Source organism: Copadichromis virginalis, linkage group LG6 (genome assembly GCF_057382275.1).
Source record: "Copadichromis virginalis isolate Kocher_CV1m ecotype Utaka linkage group LG6, C_Virginalis_male_GT1.1, whole genome shotgun sequence".
Taxonomy (NCBI): Eukaryota; Metazoa; Chordata; class Actinopteri; order Cichliformes; family Cichlidae; genus Copadichromis; species Copadichromis virginalis.
Genome location: NC_140623.1, coordinates 20226271 through 20248787, shown reverse-complemented (window position 1 = coordinate 20248787; position 22517 = coordinate 20226271). Strand labels below are relative to the sequence as shown.

Genomic DNA, 22517 nt, shown 5'->3' with positions numbered 1-22517 from the left:
GTTTGATTCAGCCTCTGTGCTCCAGATTTGACTCCTTATTTGCTCGGATTAGCTCTCCACACTCTGGTCAATTGTAGCTGAGCTGAGAAGAGAATCCAGTCTATTATGGAAATGCTGTTTTATAACATTTCTGTACTTTCTCCAGCTTTCTAAAACTCCAGAGACATGAATCAAAAAACTAAATGCAACAGCACAATGAGTTATTTTTACATTGATATAGCAGACCTTATTATTGTAGGATCTTTACCTTATAATGTAAAGCAGATTGAGGCAACTGCTGCTATGATAAATTAAGTTGAATTGAATTTACTAAAAGGTGTCCTACATTTTTTTTAGAAAAAGGTCTTATTTTCTTAGATCTGGGATGCATCATCTCATCAAAATCCTTTTTTTTTTTTTCTTTCTTTCTTTCTTCTTAGCTTTTAGGGAAACTGTCTTCTTTTAAATCGTGGTAAACCTCAGAGGTCTCCTGGGTTTTTGCTTCCTTTGGTTATTGAAATGAGGCAGAGAGACCATAAAGCCTTGGATGCAGTCATTTCGAATTAGAGCATTGGAATTAGCATTATTGTTTCTGATGTATTATGAAATTCTCAGTCCTGTCCTCAAACAAATCAAATTCCTTTCAACCAAAGGAATTGGATATAATTTGTTTTTCCTCTTTCTCTTTGTATGCAGATGCAGAACCGCATGGCAGTCCTGCTGTGCAACCTGAAGCCAGCCAAGATGAGAGGAGTAGTGTCCCAGGCTATGGTCATGTGCGCCAGCTCGCCGGATAAGGTTGAAATTCTTGATCCTCCTAGCGGAGCAGTGCCGGGTGACAGAGTTACTTTCCAGGGCTTTCCAGGTACGGTTACTCTCGTCACTTTAATTTACCTGCACAAAAGAATATGCCGACCCATCAGAATTGAGGATTTTATCTTTAAACTATTTCCAGACAAGCAAGCACCAGGGATCACTCGCTGATTACCAGTGATAGTCACTGACATTTAGTTTGAAAAAATTTCCCAGACTCGTATCCACAAAATGACTCTGTGTTTGGGAATTGAAGGGTGTCGCTGAACCCTTTCACTGCCAGAAACAACATGGCGGTTTGAGCACTCATTCCTATGAAGACACCAATCACAATTTGTTTTTAGACCCCACTGAAAGCTCTCATTAGCTGACCCCTCGTTTCTGTTTGGTGGTAGCTAAATGGCCTGTGACTGCTGCTTCAGCAGGCTAATCAACACTCCCTGCTAGCAGCGTAACGTGATCTTTTTTATTGTCAGTTGAAAAGGTAATTACCTTGTTAAGCCCAAAGGATATAAATGAGTTTAGAGAAGAGAACACACGACCCCCAGTTCCTATCTATTAACTAATCAGCAAGACCATGTAGGAGTCAGGTTCCTTTCCTCTGAAGTTTCCCAAACACTTTCCAGGATATATGACCTGAAACGGCAGAAGAAGAAAAAAAGCCATCACAAAATACATTTGCAAAGCTGAATATGATGAAGGGGTTCACAATAACAATATTGGGAGTTCACTTTTTTGAAATGAGATATAATCAGCCTCAGTCTATGGTCCAAGAAAGGGTATTAGGCTACGTTCACACTGCAGGTCTTGATGCTCAATTTTGATTTTTTGATCAAATCCGATTCTTTTTGTCTGCTTGTTCACACTACAAATAAAATGTGACAGCAAACGCGCTCTAGAGTGAACCCTCAAAGCGGCCCGCATGCGCAAAAGAAGACGTCACACACAACGCGCTCAGTTTAGACCCAGACCAAACAGTATTGTTCGACTGATCGCAATTAATACAAAGACTTGTTTCGGACTTTACGTTTCCCAATTTTGCTTTATTTTGTTATTTACATATGGCCTAATAATTATCCTTATTGCTGTTTTAGAGAGGAGCGGTGCTTCAAGGATAGTTGCAGATTTCTGTCAGAATCTGCAGATTATACAGTACAAATAAAATGTTCACGTTTCTGCAACGTTGTCTTCCCAACAGTTTCACTAACATCTACACGGGATGGCCAGGAAGCGTTCGCGATGTCTTCTCGGGTGCTTCTCCAGAGCTGATAATTGCCGTCTGTCTTGTGTCAGTGACGTAAAAGCCGGATTTAATGCGACATGACCGTTCAAACAGCAGTCACTTTCTAAAACATCAGATATGTATCGGACTCAGTACCACATACGAAAGTGACCCAGATCGGTCAAAAAAGTCAGAATTGATGTGCTTTCGCCTGCAGTGTGAACGTAGTCTTAGAGGTAACAGACACTAAATACTGCAACATGCACGGGATGTGAACATGAATGGGTGTCTTTCTCTAGCGCTGTAATTGGCGTCCTGAAGGGAGGGGCAGAACTTGACACTGACAAAAAAATTTAAAAAGGAAATGTATATACAGGAAAAATCTTTAGTTTTTCATCTTTGGTGAGTTTAAAATCGCAAAGTCATTGGTGCATATTCACAACTCTACTGCCTGCTTGACTAGTGCAAACGGGTTTGTGTTGTTTTGAGCTTCTTTAATTGACACTAAACGGAAACATGCAGACACCCTCCGGAAATAAAATGACACAAATTTGAAAAGAAGAAATATTTTTTAAAAATCTGAGACTTTAAAAAAAATAAATAAATAAAATTAAGAAAAAAGAAAATATAAAGAACTATAATAACTCTTGCCTCAAGTGCAGCAGGCCACATGCATCCGCACAGGCTTTCAGCTGTACCACTTGAAAAGCGTTCTTATTCATCGTGTCCTCTTTTTAACCAGAACATTTTTATGGATGCTACATTAAGAGTCCTGTTCTAACCATCCTCTAAAATGTGGTTAATGAGAAAACAAAAGGAGTGGAGAATGGGAAAAGATGGGATTGGGATTTTTTTTTTTTTTTTTTTTGTAATAACGTTTTGTTAAAAAAGTCAGGGAAGTTTTTAAAATACAGTGAAACAAAGGTGAAAAATAAAGCTGTCCTTTATTTTCCTCCTATCAAAACTCTTATAGCAGAGTTTCAGTTGAAGACAAACGACTCCTGGTGTTGGTAGATGGTTGGCAATTGTTAACATTTCCCCCAACTAATGGGACCCAGTACTTCTGCTTGAACTTAAGAATGTACACAAGTGGCTCATCAAAACCTCTTTCACGCTTCTGATCAAAAACTGATTGTTGCCACTCTTGGGTTGTAAACCAACAGAAATTGCTGCCCTGAGAAATGAAGCACATTTGTGTCCTCATAGCACGAAATGGTTGTGTAGAGTGGAAAAAGTCATCACCAGACAGAAGTCAGCCAGTACCGGCTATAAATCTTCCTCAAATGCCAAGCAACATCAAAAACAAGGGCATCATAAAATGAGAACCTCACCTAATTGTTTCCCTTGGATTCATATTTTGATTCTGAGAAATTCGGTTTAGATGTTTTGAATTACAAGACCAAATGGCCTTTTTCAAAAAGCGGATGCTCTAATAGCACATGACATAAAGTCAAACCATTCACAATTCATGTGGTAGACATAAAATAAGGATTAGCTGGATAAATCATGAAATTACATATTGTTGGTCAGTTGCTCACACTTTCATGGTTTCAAGGTCTCCAGGGCCCGTTTTTATATTCATAAACGAACCCTCATAATCTCAGAGAAATGTGCTTGCTTATTATTTGTATATGCAACCACAGAAACCCTGTATTTTGTATTAGCAAAAGTAGACTTACCTTAATAACAGAACCCTCTGTATGTTTCAGGAAAGGTGTCAGCTGAATGATAATAGCTTTTGAAAAAAACAATTATGAAGTTCTTTGTTTTGTTTTCGTGTCATCGTTGCCGTCTTCAGGGCCAATCTGGCATCTTTTGAGTAACAGCTGGTGTGTAATGCCACATAGGAGACAGTATAAAAGATGGATTACCACAGCAACTTGGTGAAGTCCCATTTAAAGGCCTAAAGCTGAGCGTTTTTGCTGTAGCTTTCTTGATGTTTTGAGATGTGAGGAAAGAGGGTTGGATCCGACTGTTAAACCACAGATTCATTTGGTAACTTTCTGACTTCTAATGGCTTGTGATTGACAAGCCGCTCAGCATAACCGCTTCTTTTTCTCTGGCTTTAATAATGACCAAACTTAAGACTCAGTCACTTTTATTCATTATTTATTATTCATATTTATTCTCACTCCAAGCTCTGCACAAGATTCTCAATGTACTCAGACATAGTTTATGCATACGAATGGAAAAATAAAAGATTTGATCTTTATCCATCTTTATTTAGCATTTCTGGAGGTCACAAGGATTTCAGAGTGTTACATGCTCTCTTTCCAGACTATATTCCTGGATGACTGGGGCTTGAAAAAATGGAAATACCAGTTTAGCCCATAATGTGTTCTGAGTTCTCAGAACGTGGGAATCAAGTGCCCTTTTTCCATGGACTCCTGTAGGCAGTTTTTTGCAATCGGAGAGGGTTGCTTCGGGCTCGCCTTTACAAAAGATGCAGATTTAAGCCAATTCTGATTTGTCTTCATCATTCCTCAGGGTAAATTCATTTGTTTTCAACTTTATATGTGCTCATTAAGCAGTGCAGAGGCCAACATGTTCTTACTTGGATACAATAAAGCTCCTGGATAATGGGTTTTGACAGAAAGTGTGGGTCTTCACACATTTTTCTCCCGTTTTGGATCAACCTTTAAAGCTGACATGAGCAATCACGTTTAGAAGTGATTAGATGGGTCACAGTTTGCAACAGCTTTAACCCATCTGGTTATAAGGGATACCTAAAAATCAAATGCAAAGAGTTGGAACATCACAATAAAAACATAAACTCGTAGTGTTGGAGAATGTCCTTCACATGAGCAGAGAATAAAAGGTGAAGTCTAATATTTTCTTTTGATTGCAGGTGAACCTGATAAAGAGCTAAACCCCAAGAAGAAGGTGTGGGAGCAGGTGCAGCCAGACCTGCGCACTGACGACCAGTGCGTCGCAACCTACAAGGGAGCTGCGTTTGAAGTCGCTGGTAAAGGAGTGTGCAAAGCTCAAACAATGAGCAACAGTGGAATCAAGTAAACTAACAGAGCTGCTAGAGAAAAAAAACCCTCAGTGTTTACTTTGCAATCATCTTCAGTGATGGATGGTGGAAATGGAAGTAAATGCTTTGAAGATGTTCAATAAAGGGGATTTGAAAAGTCCTACGAGTCTGTCCTTTGACTTTCAGGTCTTTTCTTTTTTAATGCCTGAACTAGACACAGTCATGGTCTATAAAGTGTAATCAATATTGTTGTGTTTATGGTTTAATTCTCCAGGTTTTGTCTTCCCCCAGGCACATTAGCTTGATTGTGCTTTGATTTTGCGGATGTAACTCTACCAAACTGGACTCCAACTAGTTTTGAGCATTTTAATGAGCTGGAAAGGAAATGGGGATGTTATACTGCAAAACCTCAACATATATCAGCTGCTTAAGCGTCTTTCAGAGGCTACCTAAATGGATCTCAGCCCTGGCATTTTAATCTAATGGTCCACTATTATTAGCTCCACCGTTGCCGGTGCCCTGTGCTTTGTTTATTGCCGTCTTGAAAGTCTACCTTCCACCAGAAATTTCCGTCTTCCCAAAAGAAACAGAGCTCTGCATCAGAGCCTTTAATGTTACATCAACAGTAATTAAGGCCATCCACACTACAGAAACATCTGTCATGTTTTTAATGCAGGCCACCACAGTCTGAGTCCTATTCTCAAGCACTCCAGAAAGTATGTGCTCAATTTCAAGCACAATTTTCCGAGGTTTGTTTTGCTCTATGGTTAGTGAGTTGTGATGGAGTCAAGAATTAAAAACCAACAACAACTGGATACCAGTGGTTATTTTCTTTTTTTCATAACAATGAATCAAACAGAGACTGCATGATTCACACTGAACCTATGGCAAGATATTATATAGCTTAGCTCTAGCTAACAAACTTATTCTGTGGAGGGATGTTTGTAGTTCAGTTAGTTTATCTGCTGATTGTTAAGGGATAATTTTCATCTGTTGCCAGAGGCCAAAAAAGTCACCTGAACTTAAAATAAAATGACATTTAATTATAACAAGGAAAGCGACTGGGATCAACAGCAACTCAGCCATGAAGTGCACAGAGGTTGAGGACTTATCCGGAGTCAGTTGCTACAGACCTTCGAAATTCACGTGGCCGTCAGATTACCTCAAGAACAGTGGCCGAGCCGCTGCACCCAAGCCTTAAATCACCAAGCGCAATGGTGATGTAATGCTATAAAGCATGCTGCCACTGGACTCTCGACCAGTGGTCCTGGTGATCTTATCAGAAATGATGAATGCAGAAAAGTACCATCAGATTTTGGCCCACCATGCAATGTCACCCCGAAAATATCTGAGTAGCAGCGGCTTAATTTTTCAACATAACAATGATCCCACTGCCAATGCAGTAAAAGCATCCTGCATAGAAAAACACAGTGGAACACCGCCAGACATGGATTGTCCTCCACAGAGCACGCACCGCAACGTTAATGAAGCAGTGTGGGATCGTAAAGACAGAGAACAGAACAAAAGGCAGCCAAGATCCAAAGAAAAGCTTTGAATGTCCTTTAAGAAGACTGGAGAATATACCCTATTTTCCTGGGAAATGAAATAAGCAGGATTCTTGCACAGGATTTTAGAGAGTGTAATCTGCCCAGCAGGTAAATCTGCAAATTTTACCACAGTATGAGTGGTACCTCACAGCATATAGACTTTAATGGCTGTTCCTCGATGCTTCACATTTTCTTTTTTGAGATCCAGAACATATATTTTTGTTGAAGCAAACATCTCAGCTATTAGACAGTGTGGCATGGCGGTCATATGCTTATAAATGGCTTTGCTTGTCATATTCAGAACCCTTGTATGGCTCAAGTAAAATAACTGTTTGGAAATCCTCAAGGAGAAAAACCTGTCATTTGGGTTTAGGTGACATAGACAGCTCTACAAAGTGACCCCTGCTAAAATGTACACTCACTTAAACCACAGTGTTCTATTTGGGTTTTGTGCAGCCGCAAGGAGTGTTGCAATCTGAAGGAAAACTCTCTCCGTGTTTGTTTTCAGGCACATGTTTGCACATTTCCTGACAAAATCTTCACCTTCTTCATGAAACAGTTTATTTATTCCAACAGATTATCGTGTGTCTCTCATATCTCATTAGTAGAGTTTACCAGATTGTTCTGTGTTGAGTGCATTTGGTTAACCAAAGCCTGGATAAGCAGGAATAAGAGGGGAGCGCTGTGTAGTTATAACTGTTGATATCAGAAATAGTTGGCTCACCAACTGAAAATACTTTGTGATACCTTAGCAGTAGATGTTGATGTTTTATTCTTTATCTTCCAATGTCCTCAACCTGACCTGTGCAAAGAAAAAGAATTCTTCCTGCACCTTCAGAAATCACTGAATACACACAAATAACTTTTTGATGTGGTTATGTTAAACTCATTTATGTGAACAGACAGATAACAATAACTATTCGTGCCAATCTGATGTAATTTTTCTCTAAACTTTGTGGTTCTAAGCTTCACAAAGAGGTTCTCTACATCATAAGACAACAGGGCCATGAGGAAGATATTTCTCATTTCTGTGGCCAAGTATTTATTATTTCACCAAAGTGTCAAATTGTTACAGGTCTTTACAGAGGAATGCAAACCTTTTGGGATAAAAATCATGATTTGCTTTTGACGTGTGATTTGTATTTATATATGATTCAATCGAAAAGGCGCTGTGTGTTTCTTGATTACTTCAAGACCCTTTGGGTGTGTTTGGTGTTCTGTCAAGTTGATAAATGTGAGTGTGAGAGTGTGTGTGTATTTTAACAGCACTTTTTACGAGCCTTACTTGCAAAACTGATGTGTTCGCTGATGATCCAATTTATTGTTTGTGTGGCAAAACACTTTTTCCCATGCATTCTTGAACTGCTTGATCAACAGTTGCCTCGTGTCTACAGCATAGAGCAAGTCTATAACAGGAATCAACTTAGTAAGAAAAAAAATCACTATCGTACAGTAGCTGCTTACTGTAGCCTTGCTCGATCTTACCCGCATAATATATTTAGAACAAACTGCTTATGCTTATGTAACTGTCTAGACTCTAGATGATGGCACTGGGGCAACAGGCACAGTTTGCCATGAAGAAGGTGGCCAGGCCTTTAGAGAGGGAGGGACGCTGTAGTTACATCCCTGTCTACTCCAGTCTGCATGCTAGCTGCTTTCCAATGTGTAAGTAAATTGGAAAGCAATTTGTAAGCATGTAAACATAGAACAAAAAATAACCTGCTGGCTGAATGAGGCATGCTGTATAAAGTGCAGCATGCGTCATTCAGGCAGTAGAAAAGGGCTATTTAAGAATTAGTCCAGATTTCTGGCCCTGCTCGCCTACAGAGAAAACGAAAGTACAAGTACACCCTGACTGCTTCCACAGGAAATAACAGGCTAACTAGTGACCTGTTGTTGATAATTGTATGCACTCATCCAACTGATCATCAGCAAGTCTGAGCACCTCTATAAAAGCAGAGCTTTTGGCATTTTGCAGCTCTTGGACAATAATCCCACAATAATGAAACAATGTCCCCAAGGTCAGACAATGCAGTGCTCAGAAGAATAACCCAAGAGTTACTGCTCAGACTCTACATCCCTCCATTAGCATGCTGAATATTAAATTTCATGACAGTACAATTATAAAAAGAGTGCGTTTCCAGGTGTTTCCTTCTTCTGACTGAAAAAGAACATGGCAGCACAGCTTAGGTTTGCAAAGATGCATGTGAAAGAAAACCACAAGACTTCTGGAACAATGTCCTTTGGAAAGACGAGATGAAACTAGACGTCTAGCCATTATTGTGCAGCATCACATTTGAAAAAAATCAACATATAATCACACAACACCTCATAGCAGGTGCTAAATATGGTGTTGGAGGGGTTGTTCTGAAACCAAGGGAGCTGAGTATAAAAAGTATTCTAGAGTCAAATGTCAGGCCTTATGTCTGCTAGCTAAAGCTTGGCTCAAATTGGGTCATCCAGCAGGACAGTGGTCGTAAGCACAGCTGCATATCTTTAAAAGAAAAGAATCAAGGTGTTGCAATGATCCTATAATTGAAATGTGGAGGGACTTTAAAAGAGCTGCCCACAACACTGACATTGCATCTCACTAACCATTGTTGATGACATTAACAATGGAAGTTTTGAGCGATCGTATTTTGCCTATATTTGGAAGAATTTTGCCGATGGAGCCTTTGCTCTATGACTGTCACACACTTAAGCCTCTGAATATTCATATCTTCTTTTCTTCTTCATCCTTCCGCACTACATCACAGTTTAAGTAGTATTTACATAATGGCAAGTAAAATGGGACCAGTCAGAATGTGGTTCAGATCAGGGATAAACAAAACCTACAAATTAAACTAATCAACAGCTTTTTCTTCTTCTTCTTCTTTTTTCTCAATAATGACAATAGATGGGCAGAACTGTGTTTTGAGTGGAAAATACTTGTGAGTGTGCTGAGGGAAAGACAAACCTCCATGGACATATTTTGGCTGCAGTTGAAAGAGCAGCTTTTGCATGCTCCTCAGTGTGTGGTTTCATGCTTCACTAAGGTTCACAACGAACAAAATTATCCAAGCTTCTCTTTCAACTGGAGGAAATCTATTATCCATATGATGGGCCCCGCTGGACATTTTAAAGTACTGATTACGTATATGAAAACATGTCTGCATCTGACATGAGTGAAGGGATTTTTTGGTAGAGAGCCGGTGTTCCCAGACCATTTCGGTTGTCGTTTTTGCCCAAGCTCCTGCGCTCCTGTCTCTTCACTTGTCACACAAGTGCTGCGACTCTACTGTCATGAGACTTAAACTCATCAGTCAACACTAAAATCAATGCAGAAATTACAAAAGTAGCGCACAGTAATTCAAAACGTGGATCCAAAGATAACAGCTGGAGGCTGTAGCATCAGCTTGGCTAACGCTGTCTGACAAGTCCGACTAAAAGGAAGAAAGTGATACCAGTTATTCTGTGGACACATGCAACTGATGAACACAACGCAGAAAATTCAAATGGTTAAAAAAATATATCGGTTATTAAAAAAACATGAATGCAAATGAGACATAAGAAACGCTGCTGTGATTTAAGACTTCATTCTCTACCTTGGAAAAACCAGTTGGCAAAATACAATCTCTACTGAATGGTCCATTTAGTAGCTGTTTTGGACCACTGAGTCATATCAGATGATCTTCAGCAAGCTAATCTGCCTGTTTTCATAAAGTGTAGATGTTGTGATAAAGATAGCATGTAACAAAATAGTCAAATCTCTGAAGTCCGCAGAGTTTTCAACTGGAGCTTGCAGTCTTCATCTCATGTGTGGAGCTGTTATTACCAAATGGAAGCCCCACGTTTAGAGTAGCTCAAGCTTTTAGTCAAAAGCCAGTAAATTAATCTTCAGGACTGCTGCTAATGGTCAAATAATAAAGGCCCATTCCTAAATAAACATGGCGACTGGAGAAAGATGAATCAAATGCAAGTAAACTGAGTATTTTATTTCTCATCAGTGTCATTTTACTTGATTAAAAGTACAAAAAGCATGAGCGTCAAAATGCATCAATTGGCAAAGGAACTAGAGTACAGTTATAAACCATAATCTCACCCTAACCTGCAAAGTAAAAGAAACTGAAGTTATGAGATAAAAGAAAAGGAGAGTTTTTAATATATTGGATAAATATCCATCTGTCCGTCCATTCTCTTGTGCTTTAGGGTTTAGGGTTGTGGTTGGACTGAGGCCTATCCTGCTGTCGCAGGACAAGACTTGTAATTATAAGACTCATAAACAATAAATTGTAATACTTCTAATACTTGGTTGTGATAAAAAGACGACAATAAATGAGTGTATTCTGACGTCCAGACTTTGTCTGGTGGATCTGCGTCCATGTTAAATTGTTGCTCACATGTCTTCTCAGGATGTTTATTGTGGCTTCTTCTATGGCCTACATATAAGACTACATAATTACACCTCTGCAAAATGCACTGTTACACCTGTTCTTTACCTGCTGCTACAATCCAATGACTCCTACATACAAGGTTGTGCTTGTGCTTAGACATCCGAAAACAAAGCGAAGACTTAAGGACATTATGTCATCGGACATATTAGTCACAGTATACAACAGTAACAAGAAAAATCACTGAACAAGTAAATGTATTGTACTTCCGAGACACCTTGAGAGTTGCTTTGCTGACCACAGGAGGGCAGAGCCCCACCACAAAAAATTGCCACCCTCACTGCACAAAGAATAGGCTTTGTGCGCTTCACTGAACAAATAAATGTGCCTGATTGAGCTGACCTTTTAGTATGGTAAATTGCCTTTTTTTTTTTTGCTCTGTTGACATTTAAGCCGATTTGAAGTGGTATAAGGAAAGTCCTGCTCATGTGGAATCATTCATTCCTGCTGCAAAGTGTAAGAGGATGTAGCGGAGGAGGAAGTATTATATGACTGTATAATTACCTTTCTGAACAAAATGCTTTGTTTGTGCTTATCTGATCCATTTGTGATACTGATCCATACAGGGCTGGTACATCTAGCCATCCATTTCTTATCAGTGAGCTAAGTGATGAAAGAATATTAGGAACAGAAATTTGAGTTTAAAAAAATCGAAGTAAATAAGGATGTGGTTAGCTTTGCTAATTACTGGACCTGATGCCAAAGAATGAAAAAGGAAAAGGCTGCTGAGACATGTGTTTTGAGTTGCAACCTTCATGGCTATTCCCTCACTTGTCTTAGGAGATGGCTGAGAAACAACCCAACTGAAAACATTTTGTTAGGGCTATATGTGTTAGCGCTGACCTGTAACATCACACACAGAAGAGCACTCGCGGCAGCAACATCACACTGCCCACCTTCACCCAGTATGTGACCTGCCCAACCAGAGTCAATAAAACACTGGACTTACTGTATGCCAATGCAGAAGAGGCATACAGTTCATCACCTCTCCCTCCCCTGGGCAGATCTGATCACAACCTGGTGCACCTTGTCCCTGTGTATGAGCCCTTAGTGCGCAGGGAGCCACCAGCCACCCGCACAGTACAGAGATGGTCAGAGGAGAGCGAGGAGGCTCTTAAGGATTGTTTTGAGTCGACTGTGTGGGAGGTGATTTGTGATGACCACGGTGAGGACATCGACAGCCTTACTACATGCATTACTGACTATATAAACTTCTGTGTGGATAACACTGTACCTACCAGGACTGTACGGTGTTTCTCCAACAACAAACCTTGGATTACCCCAGAAATTAAAACCGTCCTCAAGCAGAAGAGGAGGGCCTTCAAATCCAGAGACAAAGAGGAGTTGAAAAGGGTGCAGAGAGAGCTGAGGGGACTGATAAGGAATGGGAAGGAGAGCTACAGGCAGAAGATGGAGAACCAGCTTCAACAAAACAACGTTGGTGAAGTCTGGAGAGGCCTCAGAACCATCTCGGGCCACAAACAGCAGAACTCTCTGCCTGGAAGGGATGTGAGATGGGCAAATGAACTGAATCATTTCTTCAACAGATTTGACTCAGCCATGAGGCAGTCTGCAACATCGGCTGCAGACTCACCCACCCCCACTGCTGCTGTTCCACCTCAGACACTTCACACCTCCTCTATTCACCCTGCTCACTCCCCCCCACCCCCAACAACAGCATCCAATACACACTCAACACAAGGCTCCAGCCTGTCTCTCTCAACCACCCAGGTTAGGAGGGAACTGAGGAGGATTAATGGCAAGAAGGCAGCGGGTCCAGATGGCATCAGCTCGAGGGTCGTCAGGTCCTGCGCGGACCAACTGTGTGGGGTGATGGAGCACCTCTTCAACCTGAGCCTGAGGTTAGGAAGAGTCCCACAGCTCTGGAAAACCTCCTGTGTTGTACCAGTGCCAAAGACTTCAAGCCCCAAGGACCTCAACAGCTACAGGCCGGTGGATCTGACATCCCACCTGATGAAGACCCTGGAGCGGTTGGTCCTGGCTCAGCTTCGGCGCCTAATAAGCTCATCACTGGACCCACTTCAGTTTGCCTACCAGCCTGGCATTGGAGCGGATGATGCCGTCATTCACCTCCTACATCGTTCCCTCGCTCACCTGGAGACCGCTGGAAGCACTGTGAGAATCATGTTCTTTGATTTCTCCAGTGCCTTCAACACCATTCTTCCCTCGGTTCTGAAGGACAAGCTGGTGAACTCTGGAGTGGACCATCACCTCACTACCTGGATCCTGGACTACCTCACCGACCGACCACAGTATGTGAGGACTCAGGGCTGTGTGTCGGACAGGGTCGTCTGCAGTACGGGGGCCCCACAGGGAACGGTTCTGGCTCCGTTCCTCTTCACCATCTACACTGCAGACTTCTCCCACAATTCCACCCAGTGCTTCCTGCAGAAGTTCTCTGATGACTCTGCAATAGTCGGCCTCATCACTGATGGGGACGACAAGGAGTACAGAGGTCTGACCCAAGACTTTGTGGACTGGTGCCAGCAGAACTACCTCCAGATCAACGCCAGTAAAACCAAGGAACTGGTGGTAGACTTCCGCAGGCACAAGCATTCTCCACTGCAACCACTGAACATCCAAGGTATGGACATTGAGGCTGTGGACAGCTACAGGTACCTTGGTGTTCATCTGAACAATAGACTGGACTGGACTCATAACTCAGACGCCCTCTACAGGAAAGGGCAGAGCAGGCTGTACCTGCTGCGGAGACTCAGGTCGTTTGGGGTGGAGGGCCCACTCCTGAAGAAATTCTATGACTCTGTTGTGGCTTCTGCTATCTTTTATGGTGTGGTCTGCTGGGGCGGCAGCATCTCTGCTGGGGACAGGAAGAGACTGAACAGGGTGATCCGAAGGGCCAGCTCTGTTCTAGGATGCCCTCTGGACCCAGTGGAGGTGGTGAGTGACAGGAGAACGGCGGCTAAGCTGTCATCCCTGATGGACAACATCTCCCACCCCATGCAGCAGACTGTGACAGCACTGAGCAGCTCCTTCAGTGGGAGACTGCGGCACCCACGGTGTGGGACGGAGAGATTTCGCAGGTCTTTCCTCCCCACTGCTGTCAGACTCCATAATAAAGACTTTAACTGATCAAGCACACACATCCATACATATGCAATAATACTAAGTGCAATAATCCTTTCTGTCATCGTTGTATTTTTACTCAGTTGTATATAGTATTTGTATTTGTATTCTATTTTTATCTTATTGTATATTTATTTTATTTTATTCTACTGTATATAGTATTTTATTTTCTTCTATTCTGTACAGTTGTGTACTGTATTTATTCTTATTGTATTCTAATTTTTGCCTCATAACTTTTGCACTGTCCACTTCCTGCTGTGACAAAACAAATTTCCCACGTGTGGGACTAATAAAGGTTATCTTATCTTATCTTATCTTATCTTATCTTATCTTAAAACCGAGCTCGAGGTTTTGATGCCGTCTCGATGACCTCATTCGTCTTTCAGCAGTCAGCTGGCCCGCAGAGACACTACGACATGCCAGAGGAGATAAGACAATTGACAGAAAGCGTCTCCAGTGAGACTCCAGCGGAGCTTCACCTCCTTTTCAAACAGCTTGGGCTTATCTTCATTTTCCTTTACACTTACTGAGTCAGTCTGAGTGTGTCTTTAGACCTCTTGGAGGAGAGAGAGGAGGGGAGTTCCCAGGGGGGAACTTTTGAGGTGAGGACCATAATTAGAATCAAACAAGGACACCACTGTCCCCCTGCATCCACAAGTGAAACCCAAGATAACAAGGAGGGGAAATGTGAATGGGAGCTTTTTTGGACAAATTAAGACTTGAAGTTGAGACCCTTACCTGTTTTGGTTTATGGCTTCTTGCCTGTTAAAGGCTGATTTGTATGCCAGTGTTCCTGGGCTTGACGGCAGATGACAGTCAGAAGTGTAGGGTAAGCGTAATTTGATACCTGGCAAATCAGTGAACACAGTTGTTTGATTTACAGAGTGAGAGTTGGACAAGGGGCTCTTGTTTCGCTGTGGTTGTTGTGTTATAAAGTATTATTATTCAGAGGATGAGATCGGTTTACCTTTCTAAGCACTGTCAAGTCCAACTCACATGAAAGCAGATGGCACGTAGCTGCAGTCAATTACCATATGGACAAGTGATATTGCGATATTAATGAAAGGCACCATGTAATCCCACGTTGTCTTGAATAACATGCGGTACGCTGAGCAGAGCAGCTGTTTTAGGTATAAACAATGAAGACAGGCATTGGCGGTGCCCACAGTCCTTACTGCATTCGCCACATTGGATGCTTGTTGAGTTCGCTTATTTACCCGTAGCATTTTGGGGAAAACCCCTCATTTACTGACGAGAGAGGAAGTGCTGATGCGGGCTTTTGACATCCTGGTGCTGAATCACTAAATAGCCACATGTGCGCACAATCAAACTGCAAACTAAACTAAGAACAGGCTGAGCAGTTCCGCTGTAAATTTTTGACACTGGGAATATGACATTGATTCATAGTGCCAGGCAGAATTATCAGTTGAATAACCCATCTGGCTATTCAGCATCAGTGTTATTGATGCTATCATGCCGTTGATCTATTCAGATGTGGAGCAGGTGACTGCATTTTGCACATCATTGCCTCTAACTCTGTGTAGTGTAGGAGCCAAATATAAATAAACTTGGAATGCCAGAGAATTTGTGTCACTCCAGTAACACAACATCAGATGGTGGAAAAAGTAAGAGGTATGACTTCAGCGTCTCCTATTAGTCAAACCAAAGTCTGAACTCCAGAGCCCTCCAATCACACCTGAAGCATGGAGTTGACTCATCCCTTTATGTGTGTGTGTCTGTCTGAGCTGCCTCAGCAGCCAAGAGGTGCATGGTGGGCTTTGATGACATCCCTGAGTGGAAAATCAGCTATGACTGTGCCTGAATCGTGCTCAATTGAGAAGCAACACTCATTTTAAAAGAATTGCTGGCTGTTAAACAGTCATTTAATCCCTAATATGGATTTTAATGCACTGTAGCAGAATTACAGATGTTTTTCTTAATGCTACTCCAATGGATGGTCCAGACATATCTTAACAAGCATTTAGTTAAAATTATGTGCCTGTATTTGGGATAAAGAATACAAACTTTGGTTTTTCCTGTAATATCACTACAAGTCTTACTTTTTGGGGGGTATTTAGTGCGATGTTTTGACTGGTGTTCTTGCCAGGGTATCTCCTGCCTTCAGCCATGTCAACTGTAATAGGCTTCAAACCTCTTATTTAAGAATAAATGCTTAAGAAAACTGATAAATATATGAAATGTTTTGTGTAAATACTCATGGCTTCTTGATATAGTGCCACAATCATGGCAGCAGTCGCCTCAAGGCACTAAAGTAAAGTAGAGACACTACATTAATACAGAAAAAACCTCAGCAATCATATGACTGCCTTTACGAATGGCTGGGCACGAGGGGAGAAAGACAGGACAAAAGACACACATACCGTATATCTTGCATAATATATGGACAAATGTTGCACTGCACTGCATAATATCTGAATTCAGATGTTTTTACTCCCATTCCCACAGGTAAATAAAATGGGTAATTCTCAAGGTCTGACTTAATTTGAGCGTAGTGCTGTAATAGGACACCACTGCAACAGGTCAGCTCATGAAATTTCTTCCCTCTTAGATATTCCACAATTAGCTCTAAGTGGTATTATTGCAAAGTGGTACAGCAAACTACAGGAACTCAGACAAAAAGTAAAAGCCTACATAAATTATAGAGGAGGTCTCAGAGTGTTGAGGTGCACAGAATAAAAGTTGCAAACGGTCTGCTGATTCAGTAACTGCAGTTCCAAACCTCCTCTGCCATTAACATCAGCACAAAAAGGAGCCAGGAGCTTCAAGTCATAGTTTTCCATAGCCAAGGAACGTGTAGGTGTAACATGTAGCTGGCTAGTTATTTCTGTCCATTTAGGGTCTTCATAAGTTATCGTATGTTCTGGGCATTAAGCTCAGAGCACCATTGAGCCCAAGTTCATCTTTAAAAAGTTGATAGCACTGCTATAGACTTACTCTTTTTCTCCTCACAGAGAGGCCTGCCAAAGTGGCATACATAACTAGCACAGCACCTCAGCCACCTTCACAGCCCAAGTGCAATGATGTAATGTGAGTGTGTGATGTAATGATAAATCTTGAGGCCAGAGTACAACAGTGACCTTCAGTTTAAGACCTGTCGATCAATGATGCCTTATCATGCAGTAGTTGATTGAGAGATATGCTCGGTGTCACGTAGGAGTATAAAGCCTGTCTTTCCTCTGATCTTATCAAACGGAAGGCCTCAGATTATGTTACAGGAGTAAACAACAAAAAAGTCACAGAGATAAATGGAGCTCTATGCTGGCTGATTCCTCCATATAGTGATAAAGACATGAAAATCATTTCCCCCAGTAAACATGCTAGCAAGACCTTCTTCTTTCAGATGTAGATTAGTCATGCTTACAGAATAATTTCAGCATCAAATACACCACAAAGTTGTGGCTAATATGTCTGGAAGCTTTTTCTTTTGAACTTTTTAAAAAATAAATAAATCAGAATATCTACAGGAAGACTTTGAGTTCACTTTAAAGGAAATTACTCACATATAATCTGACTTTTTCTTGTGTGAACAAATGTTTGGGATTATGACACTTAAAAACTGAGCTGTCCAACGTGCTGAATTTCATGACAAAAGTATTACCAAAAAAATTAATCACTCTTTTTGGGTTTTCAGAATTTTCATCTTTTTAAAAATGTTATATTTAGTATATTCAAACATAGTACTATCTCTATATTATTCACCTGTGAGGGGATGTGTTTGTGTGCATAGACCAGCTGTTGGTTGTCTAAGAAGAAAAGATTGCATGGGAATTCAACCTTTTTTTTTTCATAGTGGAACGCTGAAGGAAGAGTCACATCAAGCCCGTCCCATGGAGACGCTTAGATAAACACACAGCTAAAAGAGAGGGGGAGTCAGGTTTCACCATGAGGTACTCGTAAGAGAAAGGAGAAGCAAAAAGCATTGTGAAAGTATTGTAGTTGCTCTATTTTCCATCCCCCGTCATCCCCCCACCCCATTGCAGACCGGACATCTACAATTTTCAGAAACAAACACGAAGCAGCTCAAGCCTCGAAACAATGGCCTGGAGACCCGATATAATAATGTGAGTTGGTCGTAGGACTCACTTCTGACTTGAAGAGACAGTTAACTGAAGGGACTTATGGAAGGGACATATGGCCAAGTGTATCATTAGTATCAGTGAGCCACCTCCAACTACTGTCATTACTTACCATCACCCATTTCACCTCAGGCTGGCTAAATCAGTGTTTGAATCAACAAGGAGCCTTGCTTTGCAACACTTTAACATCTGGGCTCTGATTTATTATTATTATTATTTTTTATGATGACAGCCAAGTAACTGCCTCATAAAATAAAACAAAAAAACTTGTATTTTTTTCGAGAATCATCTCTAGTGTTGATAAATCATAAGTGGGAATCAAGAAGTCTAATGGTTTTGATTTGTCTCCACCTCACAGTTAATATGAAAGGCTTGTGAAAACACCAGGATCCAAAATAAAATTCCCCCCTCTGAATCACCAACTAATATTTGGAAACTACCAATAGCTGCAGTCAAATAATTTTGGTGGTCCTGACATGTATGCTTTATCCTTTTGAACCTCAAAACCATCCAGGTTGTCATTAAAGATTTATTTCTTTCATATCATACACCAGAGATGTTTGGATAGCGACTGTAATATTTCTGGAAAGCAAATAAGAGTCCAAAAAGAATCTAAGCACTTAGTTCAAATGCAGATTTAAAGGGTGTAGTACCACAGTTTTAATGGAGATTTGGTTTAGTTTTGAGTGCAACTGCTGAGGGTCAGTACTTTAACATGCTAGTCTGATCTTCACTGAATTGACGAGCCTGATTTGCGACTGCAGATGGGAATTGTTTCAGTTAAGATGTGTTAATTTGATCTTAAATGGAGATTTGGACGTGGAAAGTGGAAAAATAAAGAATAAAAAGAGCAGCCAATGAAAAGAAAACAAACAAAAAGCTTTGATGACTGCCAACGGTGACAAATGAGTGTGATTTACCAGAGCAAGATTTCTCTTTCATTTTAAGACTAAAACAGCCAAGACAGTTGTTGTACACTGGAGTATTTTAACTTAAAACAAACAGAAATTCATTAAAAATGAAGGCTAATTATTAAACCTCATATGGCTTTTTTTCAAGGTGCTCTGAAAAGGATATCTGAACACATCTACAGTATAATCTTTCAATGCTCGAGTCAAGACTAATCGAGTCTGTCATTTATTCTGTTCCAAAGGAAAAGAAAGCAATCATCTGGCGTGGTTATGTGCAGGTACAGTTACTAGAGAAAAAAGAAAAGACCGAAGCTCATCAATAATATGCAGGGAACCATGTATTTGAAAAGCACTGAAAAATATCTTTCTCTCTTTCTTTTTCCCCCTTTTTTTGCCCAAAGAAAATACAGAAGTACTCCATCATAAAAAGGTTCAGGTCTCATTACTCATTGTCAGTGGGTACTAATGTTAAATCTGTCGATCTCTTTAATGTAACATGTAAGGCAGATTCCTTTTTTTTTTTTTTTTTTTTGCCTGTCCCGTTTGGCTCTTTTGCCATCAGAATTATTGTCTAAAGGCGAAGAAAGATGCCTAACGGATTTACTTTACCAAATGGACCATCCCGGCCTTGCCGTAATGGTCTATTTGATTCACCTTTTATTGTTTATTTTATTTTATTTTATTTTTTTAATTGGTAGATACGGGACAGACTTGAATGAGGAAAAGAAAAGGGAGAAAGGAAGAGGGAAAGAAAAACAGCGGGGAAGAGGCACGGGGATAAAGGGTAAAAAAACAAAAACCAACTAAATAAGCAGACAAAAAAAACATATATCAATCACCTGGATCACCTGTTGAGAAAGAAAAAAGAAAACAAGCAGAAGAAAACGAGAGCAATACAATAAACAACATCACGATGATCTATGGGAATATAACAGTAAATACTAAATATTAAACATTATTGTGCAGCACGTAAGATCGACAGCGCACAGTGTGCTTTGAGGTAGGAGCCAAAAAGGGTGTAGTTTGTGTATGTGATCACCCGTGTGTACACCTGTGAGCACTTGTTTTTAAAAGGTTCCTTCATGTAATGATCTGTTAGAGGGTGTGGGGGGGCCACAGCCCCGTCCACCAGGGCATGAAGCAGGTATGGAGGAGATCAAAACTCCAGACATCCAGAGGCCCCCAGAGCACAAGAGACCAAGGAAGACCAACAGAGGGGCAGCCGCGCCACTGTCCCAGAAAGAGCTGGCGAGAGCCCCAGATGAGGGCTCACTCAGCAGCCGCAGAGCAGAAGTCAGGAGGGGGGTTGCAGTGACGTGCCTGTGAGCTCCGCCGGCAGCCAGCTGCGTCAGAGTGACCGAGCCCCAGGCCGAGAGGCCGAGGGCACCCCACCCCCGAAGTGGCCCGAGTGATCCCCAGGCTCCAGGCCCCGATAAGCAGCCACCGAGGAGTGAGCCGGTGTGTACCTGGATGCCCATCCCCAGACACAAAGAACCACCAACACACCAATGTCTGAGGGCGTCCGCCACTGGCAGGGGAAGTGGTGGGGGGAGATCGGCCTCCATATCTTGGAGGGCCTGAGATGTCCCCAGAGAGGTGGCGACTGATACCCAACCTGACATATAGACACAGACATACAGGGACACACAGATACAAACATCCATTCCCACCCTCATGCTCTCATATGCAATTACTCAACACTCACCCAACGTGGAGACAGACATAAAGAGACGCTGTACACACGATCACACTCCCCAAGCGTACTCTAAGAACCGGGTCCAAATGACTTGCAACTTGCTCTGGTCACCATGAATAATAAAAATGAAGGAATTTTATTTTATTTTCGGGGTGGGAGGATGGATTATTAAAAGATGGTCCAATATTGAGTGAGAATGCTATAACTGACTGGAAAACAGATGCAATGTAATCCCGATTCCCCACAAACTTGGGACACTGTGCAAAATATAAATAAAAAACACAATGCAATGATCTGCAAATCTCATAAACCCATATTTTATTCACAAAAGAAAATGGAAAGCATATCAGATGTTTGAACTGATACATTTTATTAATTTCCAGACTTTGTCATCTCATCTCATCATCTACAGTACATATTAAAATCAAAAGAATCTGGAGAAATCTCTGTATCCAAGAGACAAAGCCAAAAACGAATGCTGGAAATCTTTGGGACCTCAGGGCATTATAAACAGGGATGATTCTGTCATGTCAACACAGTTTTGCCAACACCAGTGTCTTCTTTGGGCCAACACTCAACTAAAATGGACTCTGGCAAAAGTGGAAAACTGTTCTGTGTTCATCACAACTTGAAATTATTTTGGGAAAACACAGACGCCGCATTCTCAGGAGTAAAGAGGAGGGAGGCCATCCAGCATGTTATCAGGTCTCAGTTTAAAAGCCTGAATCTCTGATGGTACCGGGGCGCATCAACCATCAGGTTGGTGGTTTTTACATTTGGAAAGACTCTATCAATGCTAAAAAAGACTATAGAGGTTTTAGAGCAATATTGGGTTCCATCCAGTCAAAGTCTTTTAAAGGTAAGGCCTTAAATATCTCAAAATGACAATGCTAAACCACATACTGCATCTATTATGACAGCATGGCTTTGTAGTAGAGGATAAACTACAGAGGGCCCAATTCTAATCTGGCCCACTGAATGGCTTTGGAAAGTATGCAGAAAGGCATAAATGTTTGACTTTTAAATGCATTCTCACAAACGGTACACCTTCTCCTACTGATAAAGAGGTCCCCCACATCTATTCACACTATGCTAATAACCTAACTGATAATCAGTTTAGCGTCTACAATACAAAAGTGTCAGGTTTTTCTTTACAATGTGTTCACTGTAAAATAAATAATAAAAATAGAACATTTTCTTAGAATTAAAAACGATCTCTAATATAATAATTACAGGACAGTCTGGGCTATGTAGAACCAGAATTGTACATATAATTTATTTCTTGTTCTTTGGGCTTAGTCCTTAATCCAAAAGAGACGTGTTGACAGATCCTACTATAGAATAACTTCGATGTACAGCTGAAATTGCACTTTGCATCTTCACACTGACAGAAACTATATTTTTACTTGTCCGGCCCACTTAAGACCAAAGTGGGTTGTATGTGTTTCCAAGTGTAAATGGAGCTCGACATCGCTGTTGTCTGTGTGATCAACTGGCCTGCTTGTAGTCCACACCATTTACCAAACGAAATAATTTAGTGCATCATTAAACAAAAAATACAACAAAGAAAATCCAGGACTGTTGAGCAGCTAGAATCCTGTATCGGACAAAAATGGGACAACATTGATCTCCAGAAAGTCCAGTAGCTGGTCTCTTCAGTTCCCAGATGTTTACATTTACATTTTATAAAACATCCCAAAGTTTTTGGCCATCCCAAGGTTAACCCTATATCTTTGTCAC

General features: G+C 41.1%; 1 protein-coding gene across 1 annotated transcript in view; it reads left to right on the top strand.

Moving 5' to 3' along the window:
• The window catches only part of aimp1a (aminoacyl tRNA synthetase complex interacting multifunctional protein 1a), a 34462-nt gene extending 29311 nt beyond the window's left edge, over positions 1-5151 (top strand). Inside the window, exons 6-7 of the mRNA XM_085459136.1 lie at positions 676-844; positions 4863-5151. Coding sequence (XP_085315262.1) covers positions 676-844; positions 4863-5029 — 336 coding nt within the window. The 3' untranslated portion in view covers positions 5030-5151. The remainder of the gene's footprint in view (positions 1-675; positions 845-4862) is intronic.
• The last annotated feature ends 17366 nt before the right edge of the window (positions 5152-22517 follow it).